This window comes from Aspergillus alliaceus (genome assembly GCF_009176365.1).
Source record: "Aspergillus alliaceus strain CBS 536.65 unplaced genomic scaffold BDW43scaffold_79, whole genome shotgun sequence".
Lineage (NCBI taxonomy): Eukaryota > Fungi > Ascomycota > Eurotiomycetes > Eurotiales > Aspergillaceae > Aspergillus > Aspergillus alliaceus.
In genome coordinates, this window is record NW_022474762.1 from 16,082 (window position 1) to 38,287 (window position 22,206).

Here is a 22,206-nt window from a genome sequence, read left to right on the forward strand (position 1 = left end):
AATTATCTTTTAAACCACACTCTTATTATTATTTGCTTGAAATGACCCGTCACTTCCTCAAAACCTAGGACCAACAGACATCTTCATAAACGGTGATTCCATGGCTTTATGCCATGTATGGAGCAAAAGCGCATCCTTGACGGAGCTTTGGACCTCAACCTCTCCTCTGCTGATCATTTCTCTATCATAAGATGATATCACATCCATAAGGCCATGGTCATCCTGTTGACCTAGTTTCATAGCGTTGGCAAGTTCCAGGACATCACGGATACAGTTATTGATTCCCTGACCACGATCTATAATCCAGAAAAGCATCAGTGAGGAGAATCTAAGCTATAGGTATACAGTACCCACGTTGAAGCATTGGGTGTGCCGCGTCTCCCGCTAGGGTAACTCTGCCTCTATTAGGGGTCCAGAGCCTAGGAACCCAATAGTGTAAAGAATCTGCATAGATCCTGGTATCACCAGGAATTCCAAGGCAGATTGACCGAAATGGTTCCGAAAATGTATCAGCCATGCTCTTTATTTTTGCAAGCCTCCCCGCATCATCGAGGCTGGGGTCATGTGGACCAAGCCATGACCAGTTAATCTGAAAAATCCAGGTCTCCGGGGAAGAGGGCTCGGGAGTCTCAAGCAGATAGATTAAAAGGTAAACGCCGCTAGGGTTTAACCCAACCGATGATAGTGGGATCCCCCTCCGCATATAATCGGCAAAGGCCGCGCTACTAAAGGAAAATGAGGCAGAAAATTGGGACACCCCCGATGACACTGGTTTTGCACTGGCTTCTCCAAAAAGAAGGTTGCGGACTTTGGAATGAGCACCGTCACAACCAATGAGGATATCTCCGGAACACTCCGTGCCGTCTCCAAATTTGGCGGTGACCCCTCGTTCATTTTGATATACTATCTCTGTGAGGGTCTTGTTGTATTCGATGGCAATACCTTCACTGCACAAGGCTCGTAATTTTCGTCGAGAAAATCTCCGCATTCCCACTCCTGGCAGCTTCTTCAACAACTTGCCAGTACCAGAATTATAAACTGAAATATAATCGGAATTGGAAGCAAGTTGAAGAGGATCTGTCTGGGTATCTTTTAGACGGTGCCAGAGATCTTGGGGGAGGACCTCGCGAAGCATTGGAAGGGCCCAGTGTATAGCAACTGCCCATTCGCGTGGTCTGTAGCGGACAGCTGATACCTCACTCTCGAAGATTCTAAAACGGATTCCTATCTACAAAGTAGGCTATTAATTGTTTCGTTTCGCATCATCTGTTTAGATTTCTCCATACCGCCTTCAAAGTCTGGGCAAGAAGTAATCCAGTAATGCCTGCACCCACAATCAGCACATTAAATCCTTGTGGAGCCATTATTATCAAGGTCCTTCAGTAATATGACTGATGTCGTTATCAGGTAGGCTTAGTGGACGATACGCTTTGCTTTTCATGTGGCTGCTACTTGCACCCAAACTCCGTAGAGGAACCGATTATTCTTATACTAGTCTTCTCGCCTAACCTTCCATATTGGCAGGTATAAGGACGTTGATAAATCCGCAGTGAAGCCTGTATGTTGCTAACTTGTGACGGAGGGTCGCACATAGTTCCGGACCCTTATCAACGGAGTACGTGGACAAATCCTGCCAGGAATTTCTTTCACTTCGCTAAGCCGTGCAAGGCAGAAACATGTGAAGCTTCTACGGTACGGAAGGGGCGAAACCAACTTTTCTATCTAATCAACCTACTACTTACGACTACGGTGGTGGTCAAAGTACCATGCTACCCAGGGGACAATCGGAAATAAACAGAGCCGTCTAAATAAAACTACTGGATGAAGATACATTAGTGGTACCTGAGCACATCAAGTTGCCATGCTGAAGCTCTCCAATTTATTGTTGTGCTTAATACCTCTTGAATAGGGAGGGACAGGCAAACAAACAATTGAATAACATAGCTCAACCCCACTACGATGGGGCTGGTGAAGTTATTCCGTTTTCCTGTCATTTACGGATATTCTTAAAAGTGATCAACAGCATACTAGCGGTTGGCTGTTAAACTATCTTACGCATGTCATCCATGCGGTATGACTATTTCGACCTCACTATCCTGGCAACGTTAGCAGGAATCCCCACTTAAGTCTTCTTGTAATGTAACATCGTCCATGGTTTTAGTGCTGTGGAGAAGCACCACGTCATTTCGACCCTGAATGATGAGGAATAGTCTTTTCAACATATTGCACAGACAGGATTTCAGCAGTCTCTTATAGACTTGCGTAGACTTACTTGTACAGCAGGAAATATCCTACGTGAAGTTCTAGTAAACCTGCGCATCCCTCGAGATCTAGATAACGAAGGAATAAGGTTATGTTATGAATAGGATTAGTCCTATCTGAGCCCCTGGACTTCCGAGCTGATTATATTGTCTACATCTTTCTAACCAGACAATATGCCAGGTACATGCTCTCATTTTTACTATTTAAAATGTCTTGCTAATCTAAACAGATTTGTACATTACTATCTTACTGATCCTTCTGTCCTATTTCCATTGGATAAATATTAGACCATCGAGGCGCTAGCGGAAGCTGTGCTAAGGAAATCCTCATTGAGAAATCTATCTTTTGCAGCACAGCTTGGTAAAGAAGCAGTGATGCGACCTCTTAAGGCCGCCTATCAGGATGAGTTCTATAGAGCATTACATGCACTTTTCGGGTACTTATCAAAGATTTCAAGTGAGTGGTCCATAATTAAAACGGTCGAATAGATTTTAGGATTGCACACGTCAACGGGGGTATCGAAATGTTGCGGAAAACAGGTTGACAGAGATTTGTCAGCAATAGCAGCTATACGCAGTGGATCTACTATACAGGGTAGAGGACCTGTCAACTAGGTAAGGGTACGTAGGCTAAAGGAAAGAGAGAAGTCAAAAAGCAGGCAATAGATACTATTCAGACCGGAGACTGATCCTTGACCTCCTACTACTACTAACGATTCGCTAATTTATAGCTGAAGGCCCCATGTCTAAAGGATTCAGAATCCCCCTTGAACCAAATCTGTCGTGTGGCCTGATGTTCCTCATCAGTGGCCAATTTTCCATGCACCTGAGTCAGGGTATCCTGTACAGTCATCAGGCTGAATCGCTATTCGATCCGTGACAATATAAGTTAACTGGTAAAGACTTACTTTTCGTGCCTTACATGGCACCGGACTTCATGCTTTGGTAACAGATATGGATGATAAGCGGATTGAAGTTATATTATAACCACTTTCTAAGTATTTATCAAGCAATTGCTAGTCACTTAGTATTAGGATTATCTCTATTTTTAATAGAGATTGACCCAGCCCATCATTCACGTCTCTGATTCTAAAGAATAGCCTTATTTTATGTCGGGTGCATTTTCTTCAAGCGGTTTGTGAAACTATTCATAAAATTTCTTTAAATCAGCATCTTGAGGCAAGAACGGCTGCACTTCTAGACTGTGAATCTAAGGAGGATTATCACAAGTGGTATGAATGCTTAATCTGTATGTACTTTCTAGCTGGTTACTAAACGTTTTATTAAGTACTTAGGAACTAATTACTTCTAGAATATGAACATCCAGCTATACAAAACTGGGCCCGGCATAAAAAGAATGCAGTTATTGCTGCAGGTCTTAAAAAATATTGATATTTGATTCCAAATCATATCCTTGATCTGGTTTATAAGCGTATAAATGCAGTTGAGCAAATACATGATAAATCTAATTGCCATGGAAAGCAGTTAATACTGCTGCAAGTAATTCTGGAGTAAGTACTTATTAAATCTTCTAAGACTGCCCGTTAACCATTTATATATATTTATAGGTCATTAAAATTAGATATAACAAAATCGGGCGTACATTGCTTATGGTCTTCGGCACTGGTATGCAACACAAACACTAGAAGCTAGCTGTCTTCATCATATGGCTTCATCCAGTACATTATTAATCTAAGTACTTCAAAAGTAGCTCAGCAAGAAGAAGAATCTAGTTCTTCTGAGTTAAATATTCAAGATCAGGATCAACTATTCTTTCCGTCATCTAGCAGTGGAAGACCATTACAGAGAACTCCAAGCCAAAGAGGCAGCCGAAGAGGCAGTCAAAGCCAGCGAGGAAGCTCCCGGGCAAGATCTAGGTAAGGTCCTTAAGTGCTTAAAAATTACTTATAAAGTACTTATACGTAGGCTGACTGTTGGGACGGGATAATCCCAGGGATTTCGGGATGGGATGGGATTTTGAGATTTTGGGATTTTGGGATGGGAAATGGGAATCCCGTCCCATCCCAAAATCCCAAAATAATGCCAAGCCAAAAATGGGAATCCTGTTTTCAAGGTTGATCCGGATGGGAATCCTATCCCATTTTAAAATTAGGATTGGGATTCCCATTCTAGCCCTACGTTTGGGATGGAATGGGAAACGGGATGCTAAGAGGGAAAGTAGGATAGGATAGGAAATTCCCATTCCTGTCCCATTCTATCCCAATAGTCGGCCTACCTACAGATACTATTTAGACAGGAGACTGATTCTTGATCTTCTACTACTACGAATAATTCTTTAATTTATGGCTGAAGGCTCTATATCTAAAGAATTCAGAATCTTTCTTAAAAATCAATCTATTATATGGCCTGGATTATCTATATAGTTGGATTAGGGACTCTGACTGTTGGAACAGGATAATCCCAGAAATTTCAGGATAGGATAGGATTTTGGGATTTTGGGATTTTGGGATAGAAAATGGGAATCCTATCCCATCCCAAAATCCCAAAATAATGCCAAGCCAAAAATGGGAATCCTGTTTCTAAGATTAATCCGGATAGGAATCCTATCGCACTTTAAAATTGGGATTGGGATTCCCGTTCTAGCCCTATGTTTGGGATGGGATGGGAAACGGATGGGATGCCAAGAATGGGATGGGATGGGATGGAAAATTCCCATTCCCGTCCCATCCCATCCCAATGGTCAGCCTACTTATACATTACTTTTCTAGTAGCTCTCAAGCCAGTCTTCAAAGAGTTGCTACTACTAATTCACATGAGCAATCTCAGGGTACTGAGGTGCAGAGACTAGAGGAGTTAAAAATTCAGCATCTCAAGGCTGAATTACTCACAAAGCTGAATGAAATCAGAAAGAAAGAGCAAGAGTTGTGTGAGTTAGAGTCAGAAAATGAAGACTAGTTCACTATTAATCTGTTTCCAAGTACTTTAGAAGTAGTTACCAAGTTGCTTTGTTAGCATTGTTTAGCCTGCATGGATATGTATATATATTTACATCGTATACTCTACATTATCACACTACTCAGAAAGTCCATCATAGGAAAAAATCAGTCATAGAATTATTCAGACTATTAATTTTTATTACTTATTTTATCTAGTTTTGATGCACTGCTTTCTTTTATAAAATGTTTTGTACAGATCAATGGTAAAGGTATTGAAAATAAAAAAGTGGTAAGAAGAATACACATGTAACTTAAATGTGGAATTTAGGTCATGGGCTAGATTCCACCTCTCTCACTGCCTGACGGCACACTAGTGTGTCGATGCCAACTACTTTCTGGATCCCAGAATGGGTGGCTTCGGAACTAGCTCATCATCGACTGTTGTACTTCAGCCCCGCTGCAGGTTTACCATTTGTTCCGCTTATGCTTACTGTGCCGATTTAAGGTAGATGTGCCCGGTATGAAGCTTTGGAGAGCGGTTTTCGTGAGTGATTCCTCTTCCATGAATCATGCAATCATTCACTTGTTCTGTGTTTTACCTTAACAGCTTGGGTCACGAATTAAAGTTCTCCAAGCCTTGCTTTTAGAGAGCGCACAACAAAATATAAACAATTAAGGTAAGAGAAGAAAGGTGTACCGGAAATGCTTTGACGTGTAATGATTACATGCTTTTTATCAGACTCTTACTACCCGAGTTTTACTTCCTCCTTGAACAGTCCAAGTTTGACCCGTTGCGGAGAAGATTACTGGAACCAAAGTTGGAATCGGCGATGGATGTTTTAGCGGCTTTACAGGAATTTGTTCTGGATAAAGAAGACATTTTACGTTTGCTCTTTTTTTGTTTTTACGAAAAGGCTTTTTATTACGATGCTGGATATGGAATTAGCGAATGCTGCGCAATCTGGCCAGTCTCTGGTTAATTGGTTATGGTGTGAAAGGACTATTTGATGTGCATGTTACTGCGGTAGTGACTTCATTCTATGTCCAGGATCTACAGATGTTATTATACCCACTGATATATTACTTAACGCATACAATTACTGTGAGCTTCTTGCATGTTACCCATCTTGTTATTTCCCCTTCAAGCGTAAGGAATGGGAACTGTTGTCGTTCAGAGGGAGATTGATTGTACTTGGTTACTTCTGAAGACCTGAGGGGATATATACAAGATCAACATCTGGATGATTGGAAATCAATTTGATCCTATACGGAATTTGAACGTCTATAGTTCAGCACCTATGGAATTCCTATTCATGCTAATAAGGACCCACTGCTTCGTGAGTACGCTAGATAGGTCTCGTACGAGCTGACTGCTATCCACTTCATCTGCTTAAATATTCAGAGTATCTAACTATGTCATCCTTGTTTCTAAAGAGGAGGCGGTAGCCAGTATTGATAACGCCGTGGCCTGAGCCCCCGGCGAGAGCATCTGAATATGGAACAAGCGTACAATTTAGAACTGGTTCAGTTTAGATAATATCAATCCTCCAGAGAAACGCACTTTACCAGAGATATATATCCAGACTTTGTTAAACAAATAAGATGACTAGCTATCCCTGGCCATTTCGGAAGTCCCGGGGGGGATGGGGGGAGGTGGGAGGCAGGCAACATTAACATGGCAGGGCAGCCTCAATAACGAACTCATCTTTAGCTTTTGAAGCCCAGATTTTCACGATTTGTAAACCTTCACTCTCTAGTAGGTCCCGCCACTGTCTCTCCGTTCGCTCCAGGCCGGAGATTCCCATCATTTGAATATCCATAAGCGCCCAATACAGGGGTGCGTCAACCGAGGGAAGCACGGCGTCGGAAATAAGTAGTTTTGAGTACCCTGGTGTCATACTCGGGACCAGATTTTGTAGGATCTTGCGGCAGAAAGCGTCTGACCAATCATGGAAGATGCTGCGAAAATAATATGCTTTTGCACCTATAAAATGGTTAGAGCGAGGAATACGAACAAAATACAAAATGTGGCCAGTAAGTGGCGTACCAATAACGGGCTGCGGGGTAAAAAAGTCATGTGGCATATACTCAATCCCCTGTTTCTGCTGAGCTGCCTTCAGTGTCTCGGCACGATCCTGAACAATCATACGTCCAGACAGTTGGGGGAACCTTTCCTTGATTTGCACCAAAAGTTGTCCCGCATTTCCACCAATATCAACCATCACCACTTCATTCTCAGTACAACCTGCCAATTCGATATCAAATGGATATGCGAGTCCCACACTCTTCCCACCGCGATAACTCGAACTCATGCCAGTGATATATGACTCTCGTTGCTTCGGGTGTACCCCAAGCCACTCAAAAAAGGGGAGATGTGTCTGGAACGCGTATTGGAAAGCGGTCATGCCATTCTCATTCGGGTCTTTATAGCCCATGGTAGCTAGGTATTCGGGTATCTTCCAAGCAGTTGGTAGTCCCTCGTCAAACCTTTGACAATGGTCAATCCAGGGCCCATTATTGAGATCATGTGGTGGGAAACCTCGACTGATATTTGACTACTTACAAGTGAGTAAATATACCACACACTGGAGACAGAAAAGCTAGCGAAGTCGGGGTATGGGCATATCTCTCTTCGCCTAACTCCAAAACCAGCTTGCTGGACGTCATTGCCCTCATTATCCGAACTTTCCGAAGCTATCAGTGGTACTCAGATTCGCTATGTGAGGCAGAGTACTCACTAATCAACGCTTTATCCGCTCCGGTTTTGACTTGGAGCTCTGTAGCGGTGATACCCTCGCTATTGTGCGGAATCAAACCAAATATGTTCAGTGTTATCGCTGTTCGGATGCAGGCTAGCAAGGGACCCTGCAGCCCCAACTGAAGCACAGCCTGCCTTGGCTCTTGCACAACAGCCAAAAGTCCCCTGGCAGCGCTTGCCAAATGTTGACGCTCAACTTCTGTTTCCGAAAGGATTGGCGAAGGTGAAGCAGCTGGGTCAGGAAGCAGGGAGGATTTGTAGGCTGCCGTGACCTTATTCATAGCATCTACAAGGCTAGGGATATTGCAGAAGTCTTCAGAACCCATTTTGGATGGCGATATCAAGTGTGACAGAACCGACTGGTATGTAGAGCGCACAGGAAGTAATGAGGTAGCTTAGTTATGCAAATCGTCTCTTGCCAACAGACATGAAAGAGGATTAGAAAGACTTATATATAACTTAAATGATAACATGCCCTCCTCTCTCCGAAATTAGGGGCTTCTAATCAAGAAACGTGCGTTGGATTTGGGTTTGACGAGGCAAGACAATCCACCTACGCAGAGAGTTCCTGTATTCCTCCCATGTAATTATCTATGCAATACTAGCATAGACGGATATGGATGCGTGTGATTTGACCTGAATTCAATACCTTCATTGGAAGAGATGGAAGTTTGTGAAACATGCCTCCCTGAATGTCTCAGTTTCAGTCTACGGCAATGCTAGTTGTAGTATTGGTGTTTGTACTACGGAGACCAAAAGAAAAAGAAAAGAAAAGAAAATTAAACAAAATAAAACGAATTGAAAATGGAAAAAGGGAAAAAGAAACAGTCAATTTGGAGGGTATGGACAGCCGGGATGACGTTTACCTGTTTGACGACCACATCATCCGCTGTCACAGATGCCTAATGAAGAGGGCTACGCATGCTGTAACACAGGTAAGGTTCCATTGTTGATAATTTGTCCTAAAAATCTAGAGGGTTCTATACAGCTGGAGTATTTCCCATTAATCCGATTCTATACGAAACAAATTCGGCGTGTCAAGCTCTATAGTATATGATCGAGGCTCAACTCACAACAATGCGGCTTACAATACGACTACTACCAGCTTCAGGTTCACATACAAAAGGTCATGCAATAAAGTTGAATAGACTGAACGAAGGTGAAAGATTTTATAAAACATCCACATATTTTGTTAGTCTGTGACCGGGCTCCCTGCATTTGTGCGTCTGAGAGGACCCAGTGGCGATGTTTCCATATTCTTGTCGGCTCTTTACAAGTAATTCCTAAATCTGAAGCAGATGACGTGTAATAGAGTTGAACAATAGATGTCATTAGTGTGTACAATAGAAGAGGATAGCGTCATCTCCATGGCGAACACCAAGCTTTGAGTGGTGTAAATGTAAGAAAGGCAGAGACACTCACGCAACGACAGTTGCAGATGTCTTAGAGAGGAATTACCCAGCTAACCTTGTCTTCAAGGCAGCGTGGCAGGGAAGAGGGAAAGGGGATAATTTATTGGCCATACAGTGCTCCAGGATATGTAAAAGGAGAAGGCAAGGGGGTAGCAGCAGGCTAGGTGCGTTCCAACACAGTAACGCGATGTTCCATCCGTATGTTTAGGACCGGCCATATCTCCGTCTCACAAATTGATAATTATAAATGTGCTGGCCCATGACCGGGCCATCTGCGGTTCAAATCTTCATAAAACCAGGGGGTCTTCTTTCTATCTCTACACTGCGCAACTAGTCAACCCCGAGACGATGTTCGATGTGATACCGAGTTATGAGAAGGCCACACTCGTGGCTGGAGCGGCAATTTTGCTAGTACGTTTATTCCACGATCCAATTCTTCTTATTTCCGTAAATGTTAATAAACTACCAGGGAGTCCTGTGGGTTATAGGAGTTGTCATCTACCGACTGAGGTTCCATGCTTTGGCCAATTTTCCTGGCCCAAAATTCAATGCTATATCATCCATCCCTACCATCAGATCGCTTCTCCAGGCGAGGCGACCGATGGACATCAAGATACTCCATGATAAATTCGGTATGTCGCATTTTGCTCATTGCCCATATCCTACTCTAACCAACCCAGGTCCTGTGGTCCGGGTGGGTCCAAATGAGCTCACTTTCAATTCTGCGAAGGCCTGGCGGGATATCTATCTCCAAGGCATGCAAAAAGATGCAATTCACGTCGGCACCGTCAAAGGATTACCTGAGGCCCTTCCCATGAACATGGCAGACGAGGTTACGCACTCCCGCCTTCGCCGTGCGATCGCTCCCGCATTCTCAGCGAAGGCAATACTGGAGCAAGAAGATGTTATCCAGGCACAGGTCACGCGATTGATGGAAGTTGTTCACTGTATGGGAAACAAGAAGGAAGTCTTTAATATGGCCGAGTGTTACAAGATAACGACATTGGATATTATTCTGGCTCTCATTTTTGGAGAGGAGCTTGGATGCCTAGAAGAAGGTGAGAAGACGCTGTGATGCAGGCATATCTAATATAATACAGGAGAATCCAATGACTGGGCACCAATAGTAAGTCAAACAGTGAAAGAAAGTGCCTCTGAACAAGCCATTCGGCGCTTATTTGGACATGGGACTATCCTCTACAGATTACTGATCGGGTTCATCCCGGTTAAACTTCGGGCGCATATGGATAAACATCTTATTCTTAGTGTAAGCCTAGCCAGGCGACGATTAGAGGCGAACACTGTTCGCAAAGACCTCATGTCCCTTATCATGCAGCAGAGGGAAATCAAAGGCGAGATTTCCGCAGACGAAATACTCGTAAACTCGGCCGTTCTTCTGTAAGTGCCTTCCAAAAGCCTGCCCTCCATTGTGCACTGTGCTGGATAGAGTAGGCTAACAGCATCTGCAGATTCGCTGGTAGTCAAACAACCGCAAGTCTTTTGTCTGCCCTTACCTACCATCTTTTGGGAGACAAAAACACCTATACCCGGCTCACTACTGAAATACGCAGTTCGTTCAAGGATGAAGATGAAATCTGCTCAAAATATGTAGCTAAACTCCCATTTCTAAATGCCTGTATCGAGGAAGCTCTGCGTATCTTTCCACCTGCACCGATTGGGTTGCCGAGGACTGTCCCTAAGGAGGGGGCCCTCATTGACGGACATCTAGTACCAGGCGGAGTGAGTCCTCATTGAATCCATTAGATACTGCAGTGGGAAGTGCAGCAGAAAGACTCACAAAACCCAAATGCAGGTGACGGTGTCCGTCGTATCATGGAGTGCAACACATAATGCGGCCAACTTTCAGGATCCTGACAGCTTTTCCCCTAATCGTTGGATTGACAAGGACAAGCACCACGGAGATACAAGGGCAGCATCCCAACCATTTGGGCTTGGTCCTCGAGCCTGTATTGGCAAATAGTACGTTTATGTTTCCCCACTTTTGTTAACTTCAAACCAGACTCATATTTCCAAAAGTCTAGCGTACCTCGAGGCACGGCTTATCATTTGTCGCTTACTGTGGAATTTTGATCTCGTGCCAGCAGACAGTATGACTCAGTGGGACCCGTCTGGAGAGATGAAATATATGAAGACATTCACAGTATGGCAGGACATTATCCTGAACACTAAAGCTGTCCCGGTTGAAAGGTGCTAACCAAGGGGAAAAAAAAAACAAAAAGGGGAGGGAGTGTTTCCAGGCGACGCCCACAGGAGACCAAATTTATTCCCGTCCCTCCCCTTCTTCAGTCAATTTGATCTGTACATTCAACAATTCAGAATACCTCTCTGGCATTCAACATGTTGCTATTAACCTGTATCCGGATTGACGGACTGGCAAATTTTCAACGTTAAATATGTAGATATAGGATACAAACACTCTGGGCCGCTTTCGCAGTTTTCTCGACTCAACGTGGGGTCTAATATTAGTGCAATTAGGGAGTTTACTAGAACATGAGATACCTAGCTTTCTGGCATACCAAGTTATGATGATGATCCTTATAATGAATTGCGGCATTGGCCGCTATGGGGTTGCTATCGCGTTGCGAAAGCGAAACAAACCAGCGTGCAAATACCACAAATAAGAGGCTCTTTGGACCTCGCAACCTCGTATCATCGTAACTCTGCAATCCCTTATTGTCGATGTCAGCCTTATCAATGCTCACCACCGCGTACTTCTATCGCGGTAGCCCCTTATCATTGTTTTCGTGCCTAGTCAGCAGGCATCAACCTCAACGCCTAAAAAGCCCTCGTTCCTCTCATTTTCTCTCCCTCCCCCCTCTCTTCTCTACCCGCAGGGACCTATCCACGGATGTGCTGGCTGACTAGGAGGAACTGGTGCAGGCCTACTGAGTAAGAATCCGCCTCTAGCTCAGTTAAAAGACGCCTGGCCAGATGCTGTAGGGCCCTTTGTCTGACAAAATGCTGGTCTGGAATTTTTTATTCAGCCCCCTCTACTATTCAAGTACTACAGAGGATACCAAGGTAAGAGGTCTCAGCATAAACCTTCTAACACAGCTAACTTTCCACGCCAGTCTGCGCGTTGCGTCATCGCCGACTTTTACTTTATCGGGGTCTGCGAACCGCTGTTGGACGGGGGTAAGGAAAACAAGGAGATGGTTCACCCCATTATCCCTCGTGTAGGTCGTGCTCTATACCTAGAGTTGATCTGATATCCTCCTCATCCCAGTCTGATCGGCAGCCAATTCTCGTCGCAGCATCATGCACTCGCAACTTCCTTCAGACGCACGTACAATGGCCACCCGCACAACCGTGAAACCCTCGAAGCGCAAACAGAAGAGGCCTCCCCGACGCCGGAACAGTAAAGCAGCCCTGCCGTTCAACAAAGCGAAGCCACAGCTTCCCAGGAAGGGTAGCTCCTCCCAGGATCCACCAACGGAGAGAGCCTGGCGCAGAGCTGTCAAACTCCAGAGGCGAGTAGAGAAGTCCGCTACACAGATTAATGTGACTGATTGGGTTGTCCCACGCGCGGGCCGTTCAGAAATGGGGAGCGCAGAATAGACACCTAGTGGACTTGCGGCTCCGGCTGCCCTGGACTCTGAGACCGCCGATAGGGATCTTCTAGTGGCGCTAGGTTGGGTCGGAATATTACTATCACCTTCTATGTTTATGAGCGAGAGGAATGGAACCGGACCAACACGGTAAGCGTGAATCGTGAGAATCCAGTAGAAGCACAGAGCATTGCCACCGGTGGGGGTGAGAGCTGGATTGGAATGCGCGTTTCTATGATCGTACGTTACGGAAAGTCAGCGTCAATCAGTGTGTTCGTGCGGCGATTGACGATAGTAGCTTCATAATCCTGATAGGCTTCAAAAGGGACCCGGCGGTGACGCGATGTCTCGTTCGCTCGGTGGTCCGGCTGCTAGAAAATGTTGGGATGATGGACAACTGGTTGAGGAGGAGATGCTATAAGAGAAATCGTTTTATTCTAATCCTTGGTGGGGAGACCGATGAGGTAGTATCGTTGTAGATAGACGATCCGAGGGATCTTACCTTTTCTAGAGTCGCCAGTTGGTGGTCGTGGGAATGGAGGTCGTACAACCACGGTCTCTATACTTGTCGGGTCCGACTTCCAAGATCTAGCGCTCTTGGTGGTAGCCATCAAACCTTGCTGGCCGTACGCCTAACTCTCAATACGTAGCTCGATATACATTTCGAAGCGAAGTGTATAAGGCAGTTATGCAACTTTAACTATATATACGCGACATAAACAAGTATCCGCATATTTCGTGTTATTCCTACCACTGGATCTAGTATAACTATTTCAGATTCTGCCTCGACTTACATTGAGTAGTGTAGCTTATACAACATCGGTCTCAGCAATTCAAATCCCCTCAAGGTTCAAAATTTCTGCCTAATATGACAGCCCCGCGCCACACATGCAAACGTCAGTTGGCAGTTGTGGAGTGCGTGTCCGGGTCAGAAAAGGCTTCCAGAGGCTCCACAGGCCATCCGATCGTACACAGTGTCCGGATCGCAAGACACCCACTTCTACTCTTTGATTGTTTTAAAATCCCTATGGTGAAAATACTAATCCTGTTTGTGATATTACTTTGGGAAATTGACGATGTGACAGAGTGCTCTCAATTGCTTGCCGTACTCAAGACTGGCAAGCCAGAAGAAAATACTACGTAAAATTAATTTTACAATATCCTTCACATTCCCATGACAAAAATACTACTCTCAATATCTACTTGTAACATTATTCACATTGCAATTTACCTCTAGTTGGCTGGCCAAAGGACCAAAACACGACTTCATGTGCTGCTGTGGGGGTCTGAGTAGAGACCATCGTGCATGTTCTTTCGCCACTGTTTCAACCAAGAGTAGACTGAAAGTCCTTACTTGGCACTGCACCCTTTTCCTTCTAAGTCATCTCGGCTCTCCTCTCCGTCAAGTGTCCCATCATCTCACCCAGCTTGAGCGTGTCTCCGGCCACTATGCACATGGACATGTGGCTCTTCCCCTTGAGGAACGAATCACCCTTAGCCAGGCAGAAGCCCGAGTAAGGCTTGTCGTGCTTGCGCATGGACTTGTGGAACAGCTCAACAGCCTCGAGCCACTCAGGTTCTGTCCCCACGATGCCGTGGCCACCCGGCAGCCCCATGCTGACGCGGGCATCACCCGCCCTTTATTTTGCATGGGTAGTTTGACAGCTATGTCTGATGAACAGCCCTCAAGATTGCCTAGGTCATCAAACTAACATACACAATGACACAAGTAGAAAGCTAATGGAGAGTAACTGTCATCATCCTGAAATACATACCATGAGCCTGCGATGACCTACAGTAAGGACGAAAATGTAGCCAAGTACGTCGCTCAATCAATAGTTGCTCAACGTTCCCCTAAAGTATATAATGCATTATATACTTTTTAATGCCATCACGGCTTCTGGCTAGCGAGATATCTAGATTGGTCCATCCGTCACACAACCATGGCTGGCATCGCTGACCAGGGCAGAATACTTCTTCAAGGTTCCCTTCTGGTATCTGAATGGAGGTGCTTTCCACTCCTTCCTTCTCTTATCGAGCTCTTCAGGCTGGACCTCCAGATCAACCACCCTTGCCTCAGCATCAATCACGATCCTATCACCGTCTCGGGCCAGCGCAATCGGGCCGCCCTCCATGGCTTCAGGCACGATATGTCCGATCAAGAATCCGTGGCTACCACCAGAGAATCTCCCATCTGTGAGCAGCGCGACATCCTGGCCAAGACCGGCACCCATAATAGCCGCGCTGGGCTTAAGCATCTCAGGCATTCCCGGACCACCCTTTGGACCTTCGTAGCGGATGATAATGACCGTCTTCTCGCCCTTCTTAATCTCGCCCCGCTCAAGAGAGTCGATAAATGCTTCTTCGCAGTCGTAGCATTTGGCTATGCCCTCGAACCGCAGACCTTCCTTGCCAGTAATCTTACCCACGGAACCGCCAGGAGCCAGTGATCCGCGGAGAACCTGGAGATGACCGGATGGTTTGATGGGTTTGCTCAGGGGTCGAATGATGTCCTGGTCAGCAGGAAAGTCGGGCCACGAGGCTACATTATCCTTCATTGTTTTGCCGGTGATAGTGATTCCTGAGCCGTCAATCAGGTCCTCCTTCAGAAGGTATCTGAGGAGGGCTGGTGTACCCCCAATGTTATATAGATCGTGCATAACATATTTTCCAGATGGCTTCAAGTCAGCTAGGAACGGTGTCTTGTCGGACACTGCTTGGAAGTCATCGATAGTCAACTTGATACCGACAGAGTCAGCAATAGCAATCAAATGCAGGACAGCGTTTGTGCTGCCACCCAAGATGTTCACCACAATCATTGCATTTTCAAATGCTTGACGTGTCATGACATCCCTGGGCTTAATATCCTCTTTGAGCATATTCTTGACCACCTCGCCGATGTTCTCACATTCGACCAGTTTCCTGGGATCGTCTGCCGGACAACTACTGCTACCGGGAACTGTCATACCCATAGTCTCAATGGCCGTCGCCAGCGTATTGGCCGTGTACATACCACCACAGGCACCTCTGCCGGGGCATGCATTGCGAATGATATCGAACCGCTCTGCCTCGTCGATCTGCTCCGTGATATACTGCCCATACGCCTGGAACGCACTGACCAGGTCCAACTTTTGGCCCTTTGCACTGCATCCGGGCTTAATACTACCACCATAGACCATGATACTAGGCCGATTCGTGCGTCCCATCGCCATTAACACACCAGGCATATTCTTATCGCAACCCGGCAGTGACACGTTCGCATCATACCACTGCGCATTCATCACAGTCTCAATGCCATCAGCAATAATCTCACGACTCTGCAAGCTGTATCGCATTCCTTTTGTGCCCATACTGATCCCATCGGACACGCCGACCGAGTTGAATCGCATAGGGACCAGACCCGCCCGGTGGACGGAATTGCGCACGATCCCGGAAAGGTCGTGCAGGTGCATGTTACATGGGTTACCCTCGAACCACACAGAGGAGATACCGACCTGCGGCTTCGACATGTCCTCCTCTGTTAGGCCGGCCGCATACAGCATTGCTTGTGAGGCACCCTGTGATTTGGGTTGTGTTATTTTCGAGGAGATTCTGTTGAGGGCATCGTCGGAATTATAACGGTGCGGGGTAACAAGAAGACGTCTGGTGATTATCGTAAGCATGTTTCGATTCAGGGGAGGGAATTGAAAAACATTGCGATGGAAGATTCTCGTACGTATTGTTCAACTGAGCTTGTCGCCATGATGCCAGAGTTCTGACTCTGATATTCGACGCGAGCATGATGCTTGCAGATACGTGTACGGGGAATAATGTTTAGGGAAAAGAAAGAGGAAGAAAAGTCCACTGTGTTCGAAACGCCCACCCTGCAAGAATCATTGCCAAACAGCCATCCCTAATAAAAGAGGTTCAGTAGGATGATGGATTGCTTGCCCTCATTCCGGAGTTGTGGCCCAACTCCGGCCTCCCCTTCCAACCTGAACACAAAACACAAGCCTTTGTTTTGGGCGGTCGGAGGTCGGACTGGAGCCAGAAGCTTGGTCTCGGCCCCCAAACGGAAGCTGGCCAATGATAGATGGATTAATGCAAGGGAAGTCGACTAATGAACGTTGCCACACGGAGTTGCGTGTCTCACCTGCGGCTACATGGTGCTGGTTTATAGAAAGCCCCACGAGATACATCTGGCGACCTGTATGCCCCTCCTTTGACTTTCTTCTACTTATTATTATTAATCAGCTTTAACATCCATGTCGAGCCGGTGGCTATGACTAGACTGGCGTATGGATAGGTTAGGGTAGGTGTCAACCAAAATAACCACTATCTGGGTATAACGTAATCCACCACCGAGCGACACAAAACTTTTGTTTCCTACCCCCTCAACCCCTGATATTCGTCAGATCAATTCATAGTATCACCAAGACATTATTGTGCCTCAAAAGTCATTAGATTCAGCAGCTGAATCAGAAGGCAGAATTCAGCTTGCAATTCAAGCGTTTAAATAGAGTCAATTTAAAAGCGTCCTGTGGCTGGGTCTGGTTCTCTTCCTGACTCGCCCGTTCTAGATAATATGGGCCATAGAAGTTATGTAGAATTGATGCTAGGTCTTGGAGATACACGTGGGCAGGGGCACGATTGCCATGAAGGAGACGATAGACAGAAATCAAAGGATCTTATCCAGAAAGGTATGCGGATTAGTGATAGCCAAACCACCCTCTCAAATTGAGACAATTCACTTATGTATCATGCGGGATGTAGATTGGATATTCAATAGCGGCGTTTATATGGATTATGAGCCGAAGGAATGAAGATCACAATTCCCCGTTTCATTGATGATCCCATCTATTTGTTGAGTGGCAAAATAGTTGATGACGGTCAAAAGCAATACAAGGTGATATGAATCTATAGGAGACACGTGATCGCCTAGCGGCTTGGCCGGATCACCCACTCCTTCAGCCCCTGAAGGCTTTACCCATTAGTAGTTGATAGAAGAGAAGAAGAAGCAGTCAAGATAGTTGATATAGTCGTCCATAGAATTGAGATCTATCGGAATGGCATCCGGTCCTCAGTAGGCTACGTACGTGTAGCTGATACAGTCTCATCCTGCCCATCTTTCCCCTGAGATCACAACACAAGGGAAATGGGGCCTTAGTGTAACTCTAGCGTGGTGCGATTTGTTGAGGTTAGCTTACTCAGTCTACTCACCCCTCTGCTCACCCCCTGCTCAGGTCTTCTCAGTGAACCAAAGCGGCGAGGGATGGGCACCAAAACGGAAAGGGAAAGCCTTCGAGCTGCGTAGGAAATCCCGTACGTATGAAGATACCCCTACCTAAGGGAGCCCGTATGCAGATGGCTATTACTGCATAGAAACAGGAAAATGTCAAGCCAAAATTAAAGGCTGCCCAAATATTTGGTGTCTCTGAATCCTCCCTTCGCAAGCAGCTAGCAGGTGTCAAACCACGAGCAGAAATACGCGCAAATGGCCATAAATTAACAGTTACTGAAGAAAAACCCCTTGCTAAGCAACTGCTAGATGCAGATAAGCGAGGCTTCTCAATTCAGCCATTTTTCCTGCATAAAATTGCACAGATATTGCTCCGTGGACGTACACAAGATTAAACAGTAGTTCTCGGAGTAAACTGGGCCGATGCCTTTACAAAACGTCTCCCTGAACTATGTACGAGATATAATCGAGGCACTACATACCAGAGGGCAAAACAGGAGGATCCTAAGGTTATCAGACCGTGGTATGAGACTTTACGCGACGCTATTCAAGAACACAGCATACATGATGATATCAGTAACTTTGATGAAACTGGCATTGCAATGGGGCTCTGCACAACATCTAAGGTTATTGGTGCAGTGGAATGCAGTGAGAGACCTCGTACAGTTATCCAAGGGAACCGCGAATAGGTCACAATCATTGAATATATCGGTTCTAAAAGGACTTCTATACCACCAGTGGTTATCTTAAAGGGAAGAGAACCCCAGGCTACTTGGTATCAGGTGCCGCGGACAGAGGTTTAGGTGATCAGTGAAGTGAGTGGTAGTCATGTAACCGTTTGTCTCTAAGGGCAACACAACACAATGGCTTAATGTTTTCTTCTTTTTCCCTTCTCTTTAGCTTAGTGTCTTCGTGATAGACTACCTAATCAACTATTGATTCAGCTAGAGTCCCTTACATCAAGAACCAGAGCTTCTTCAAGACTTCGTTAATTGCAACTAGTCAAAATAGCTGGACGACAGATGAGATAAGCCTCCACTGCTAAAAAGTTGTGTTTGAGCCTTATTCTAGGCGATATTTAACTGCTGCGAAGTGACTGATTAACCTTGATGGCTATTCTAGCCATTTAGCTCCGGAATTTGATACCTTCTGCAAGGAGAATGCAATCATCTGTCTCTGCATACCACCACCACATACGTCTCATCTTCTTCAACCCCTAGATGTTGGGTTTTTTTTGTGCCGCGTAAACACTCATACAGGAAACTAGTGGAAAGGATGATGGTAGCTGGAAATAACCATATTAATAAGGAGGATTTCCTACATCTATATCTACCAGTATGAGAGAAGCTATCTAACCAAGTAAATATGTACAGTAGCCTTGCAGGAGCTGGTCTACAGCCATTAAATAAGATGGGGTGCTTGGAAAGCTTGTCCTTTTAGCTAGAAGCTTGAAGTACAAAGTCCATTTAAATACAGAATTAGCTCTGTGGTGTGCAGAGTTAATACCAGTAGTACGGCAAGATAAAAGAGTATCTTAATATATCATTATAAAGCAGCTTGGCCACTGTTTTTCTGGCTTGATTTCAGTAACATCTCCGGCAGAATTTTGAAGTACCTTATGTGCGGAGTATAGACAAAGCTCAGTAAGTTTATTTATACATTTAATAAGCTCCTTAGCTTGCTGGTTGTTGAGAATATATTACTTTTCATACTGATTATGTTTTGTACCCCATACACGTTATATAGAAAATTCGTCGCTAGGTAGGGCCGGTCGTTAGGTGATCGGTACGGTACAGTCAACCGCTGTATTGTCTTGTGTTCCTTTAGGTTTTACGCTGCGAGGTAATAGCACAAGGATTTGTGAATTGCAGAAAACAGACATAGCCGTATCAAATCAGCATTTGCATGTTCAGTAAAGTCCTCCTTTTCCAGTGGCCTCAGCATAATTGACCTTCTTTTCCTCCTCTTACCCATTTATTCAAACCGTGCGTGACGTATCCTGCAGTTCGAAATGGATGATGCATCAATGCCATGCAACGTACAATACTCGCCGGCAATCGCGCTTGTCAAATCAGACATCAAAATCGTCATGTTTCTGCGGCTAGAACAGCAAACCCGAACTTCACGCGCTGCCAATTAATGGCGAGTCAGGCGTGGAAGCCATTTTTCTTTAGCCAAGCCATGGGCATTCTGGGAACGCCTCAAGACATGCCGACCTTGTTTGGAAGCCCACACACACCACGTACTCGACATGATTGAGAATGTGATTTGTTTTCTGAGCAATAATGTCACTGATATGGCCGTCAACTCGGCTGTGGCGGCAGCAGCATTGGGAGCGCGCCGCAAAACTTGGCACACCCTCCTGTGCCCGTTGTGGCTCCTTCCAGCCCCTTCCTGGCTGCAGCCCTTGAGAATCTCCCTCCCGTGGCTCTTGGACGGTTTACTCTTGACGGTCAACAAGGAGCCACCGTGACACGCGCTATATATCGTCGAATGTTACGCCAGGTAGCTTCAATGTTGGATGAGATGCAGCAGATGGAACATAATCAGCATTTTCGATGGGAACGAGAGCTAGGAAACTACCTGATACCAGTGTTGCAACTACTAGAGGCCATTGAAAGATAGGGTATTATTGAATGACGAAACGCAAATACAAGCTAGAGATGTACGAATGATAGTTTTGATGATTCGACCTTTAGCTATTATGATCATGATCGCGCTGTTATACCTATGTCAATATATTGAGATAGAAAAAGATGGGTGTGTATATTTTGGATTTTTGGTGCTTTTGCGCATACGAACTAGCAAGTGTACTGGCAGTACTTGACGACGTTGTTTCGCTGGCATATGAAATCTATTGTCACTCTAGATGCTTCGGCACGGGGGAAAAAAAAGTGAGCTCAAAATAATATTAGTTGTCCTATGTAGGCACAATATAGACTATACTATTGCTAATGAGGCGACTAAAGTCCGGTAGGACCAAGTTCGGTGCCGTTCTTGAGAACCACAGGGTTGCTCGAGTACATGATACCGACCATGCGTGCCCACTTGTCCTTGCTGGGGTTTCTCCAAGTGTGAGCGGTAGCGCGCTGGATGAGCATGTCACCCGGCTTCTGGATGCGCTTCTCGCCAGATTCGAGCGTCACTTCGATCTCGCCCGCGACCTGGATAACAACGTCGAAGCTTAAGGTGCGGTGGAAAGGACTTCCGTTACCAGGAGGGGTGTCAATGTACCACATCATGCCACGGCCATCGGGGAGGGTGACGGGAGGCACGCTGGCATTCTCCAGGTACTCAGTGTAGTTGGTGAGATCGGTGCCATCGAGCGTGTTGGGGGTCTTGTCGGTGATGTAGCCCAGACGGAACAAGGAACCTCCGAGATCCTGCTTGACCGCCAGACTTTCGTCCAGCGTCGTATTGAAGTGCGAGATGCCGGTCTCGAGATCGGTGTCGGTAATGACACGCTGGGGGTTGGGAAGTGGCTCCGGAGTCGACATGGCTAATGCAACTGACTGCAAGGGAGGCAAATGGAATTAGACGTTTGAACGTCATTTTCTCTTCTTTGCTTTTCTTTGGTAGGGGTTCTAGAAACACGCTGGATATTGTCCCATGCATGTCTTGGAACTTACATTTCGTCGTGTTTTTATACCAGGACTGTTCAGCCGCTATAATTTACTTTGGTTTGGCGAGACTGAGAATAAGCCCGATTTAGCAAGGGGAATGAGTCGAAACAGTCAGGGGCCGAAATGAAAAAGAGAGCGAGTATCAAGAGAGAAGCGCAACGAGAACAAGGCCCCGTAAGAATGATATTGGAAGGAAGCAGCTTACAAAAGTGGCGCACGAGGCTGAGGATTGGAAGCTTGGGGAAAAAGAGGGCAAGAGAGTAAAGAAGGGCAACAACGCGAGGCAGGATTATTAGCAGGATTGCTCTCTCTAACTAAGTCGAGACAAAATGTCGCAAAGCCTCGTCTGACATGGGAATAGAAGGCATCATCAAAGGCTCAAAGGATGAGACCGGGGCGGGCGCAGCCCCGATATTAACGGCCGACGCCCGCTGTCAAACAGACCTAAAAAGACCCATACTTGAGCCA

The 22,206-nt window shown here is 45.7% G+C and overlaps 6 protein-coding genes across 6 annotated transcripts; 1 reads left to right on the top strand and 5 right to left on the bottom strand.

Moving 5' to 3' along the window:
• Positions 1–57: 57 nt before the first annotated feature.
• BDW43DRAFT_316618 (FAD-dependent oxidoreductase) lies at positions 58–1,364 on the bottom strand (the record flags this gene model as incomplete). Its single annotated transcript, XM_032048341.1, has 3 exons — positions 58–296; positions 355–1,228; positions 1,287–1,364. The coding sequence occupies 3 exons, from the start codon at positions 1,362–1,364 to the stop codon at positions 58–60; spliced, it is 1,191 nt and encodes a 396-aa protein (XP_031894477.1).
• A 5,464-nt stretch (positions 1,365–6,828) lies between these two features.
• Positions 6,829–8,242, bottom strand: BDW43DRAFT_316619 (S-adenosyl-L-methionine-dependent methyltransferase; the record flags this gene model as incomplete). The annotated part of the gene is made up of 4 exons (XM_032048342.1): positions 6,829–7,142; positions 7,206–7,645; positions 7,722–7,842; positions 7,897–8,242. 4 exons carry the CDS (start codon positions 8,240–8,242, stop codon positions 6,829–6,831), a joined length of 1,221 nt encoding a protein of 406 aa, XP_031894478.1.
• A 1,434-nt stretch (positions 8,243–9,676) lies between these two features.
• Positions 9,677–11,543, top strand: BDW43DRAFT_316620 (cytochrome P450; the record flags this gene model as incomplete). The annotated part of the gene is made up of 7 exons (XM_032048343.1): positions 9,677–9,739; positions 9,798–9,960; positions 10,009–10,386; positions 10,429–10,726; positions 10,798–11,068; positions 11,142–11,308; positions 11,366–11,543. 7 exons carry the CDS (start codon positions 9,677–9,679, stop codon positions 11,541–11,543), a joined length of 1,518 nt encoding a protein of 505 aa, XP_031894479.1.
• A 1,000-nt stretch (positions 11,544–12,543) lies between these two features.
• On the bottom strand, positions 12,544–14,513 carry BDW43DRAFT_316621 (uncharacterized protein; the record flags this gene model as incomplete). Its single annotated transcript, XM_032048344.1, has 2 exons — positions 12,544–13,109; positions 14,321–14,513. 2 exons carry the CDS (start codon positions 14,511–14,513, stop codon positions 12,544–12,546), a joined length of 759 nt encoding a protein of 252 aa, XP_031894480.1.
• A 241-nt stretch (positions 14,514–14,754) lies between these two features.
• Positions 14,755–16,781, bottom strand: BDW43DRAFT_293530 (dihydroxy-acid dehydratase). Its single transcript, XM_032043833.1, has 2 exons — positions 16,613–16,781; positions 14,755–16,539 (listed from the first exon to the last, which is right to left on the bottom strand). Exons 1-2 carry the CDS (start codon positions 16,675–16,677, stop codon positions 14,814–14,816), a joined length of 1,791 nt encoding a protein of 596 aa, XP_031894481.1. The 5' UTR covers positions 16,678–16,781; the 3' UTR covers positions 14,755–14,813.
• A 4,115-nt stretch (positions 16,782–20,896) lies between these two features.
• Positions 20,897–22,092, bottom strand: BDW43DRAFT_293534 (cupin domain-containing protein). The gene is made up of 3 exons (XM_032043834.1): positions 21,944–22,092; positions 21,745–21,806; positions 20,897–21,627 (listed from the first exon to the last, which is right to left on the bottom strand). The coding sequence occupies exon 3, from the start codon at positions 21,610–21,612 to the stop codon at positions 21,079–21,081; it is 534 nt and encodes a 177-aa protein (XP_031894482.1). The 5' UTR covers positions 21,613–21,627; positions 21,745–21,806; positions 21,944–22,092; the 3' UTR covers positions 20,897–21,078.
• Positions 22,093–22,206: the final 114 nt, after the last annotated feature.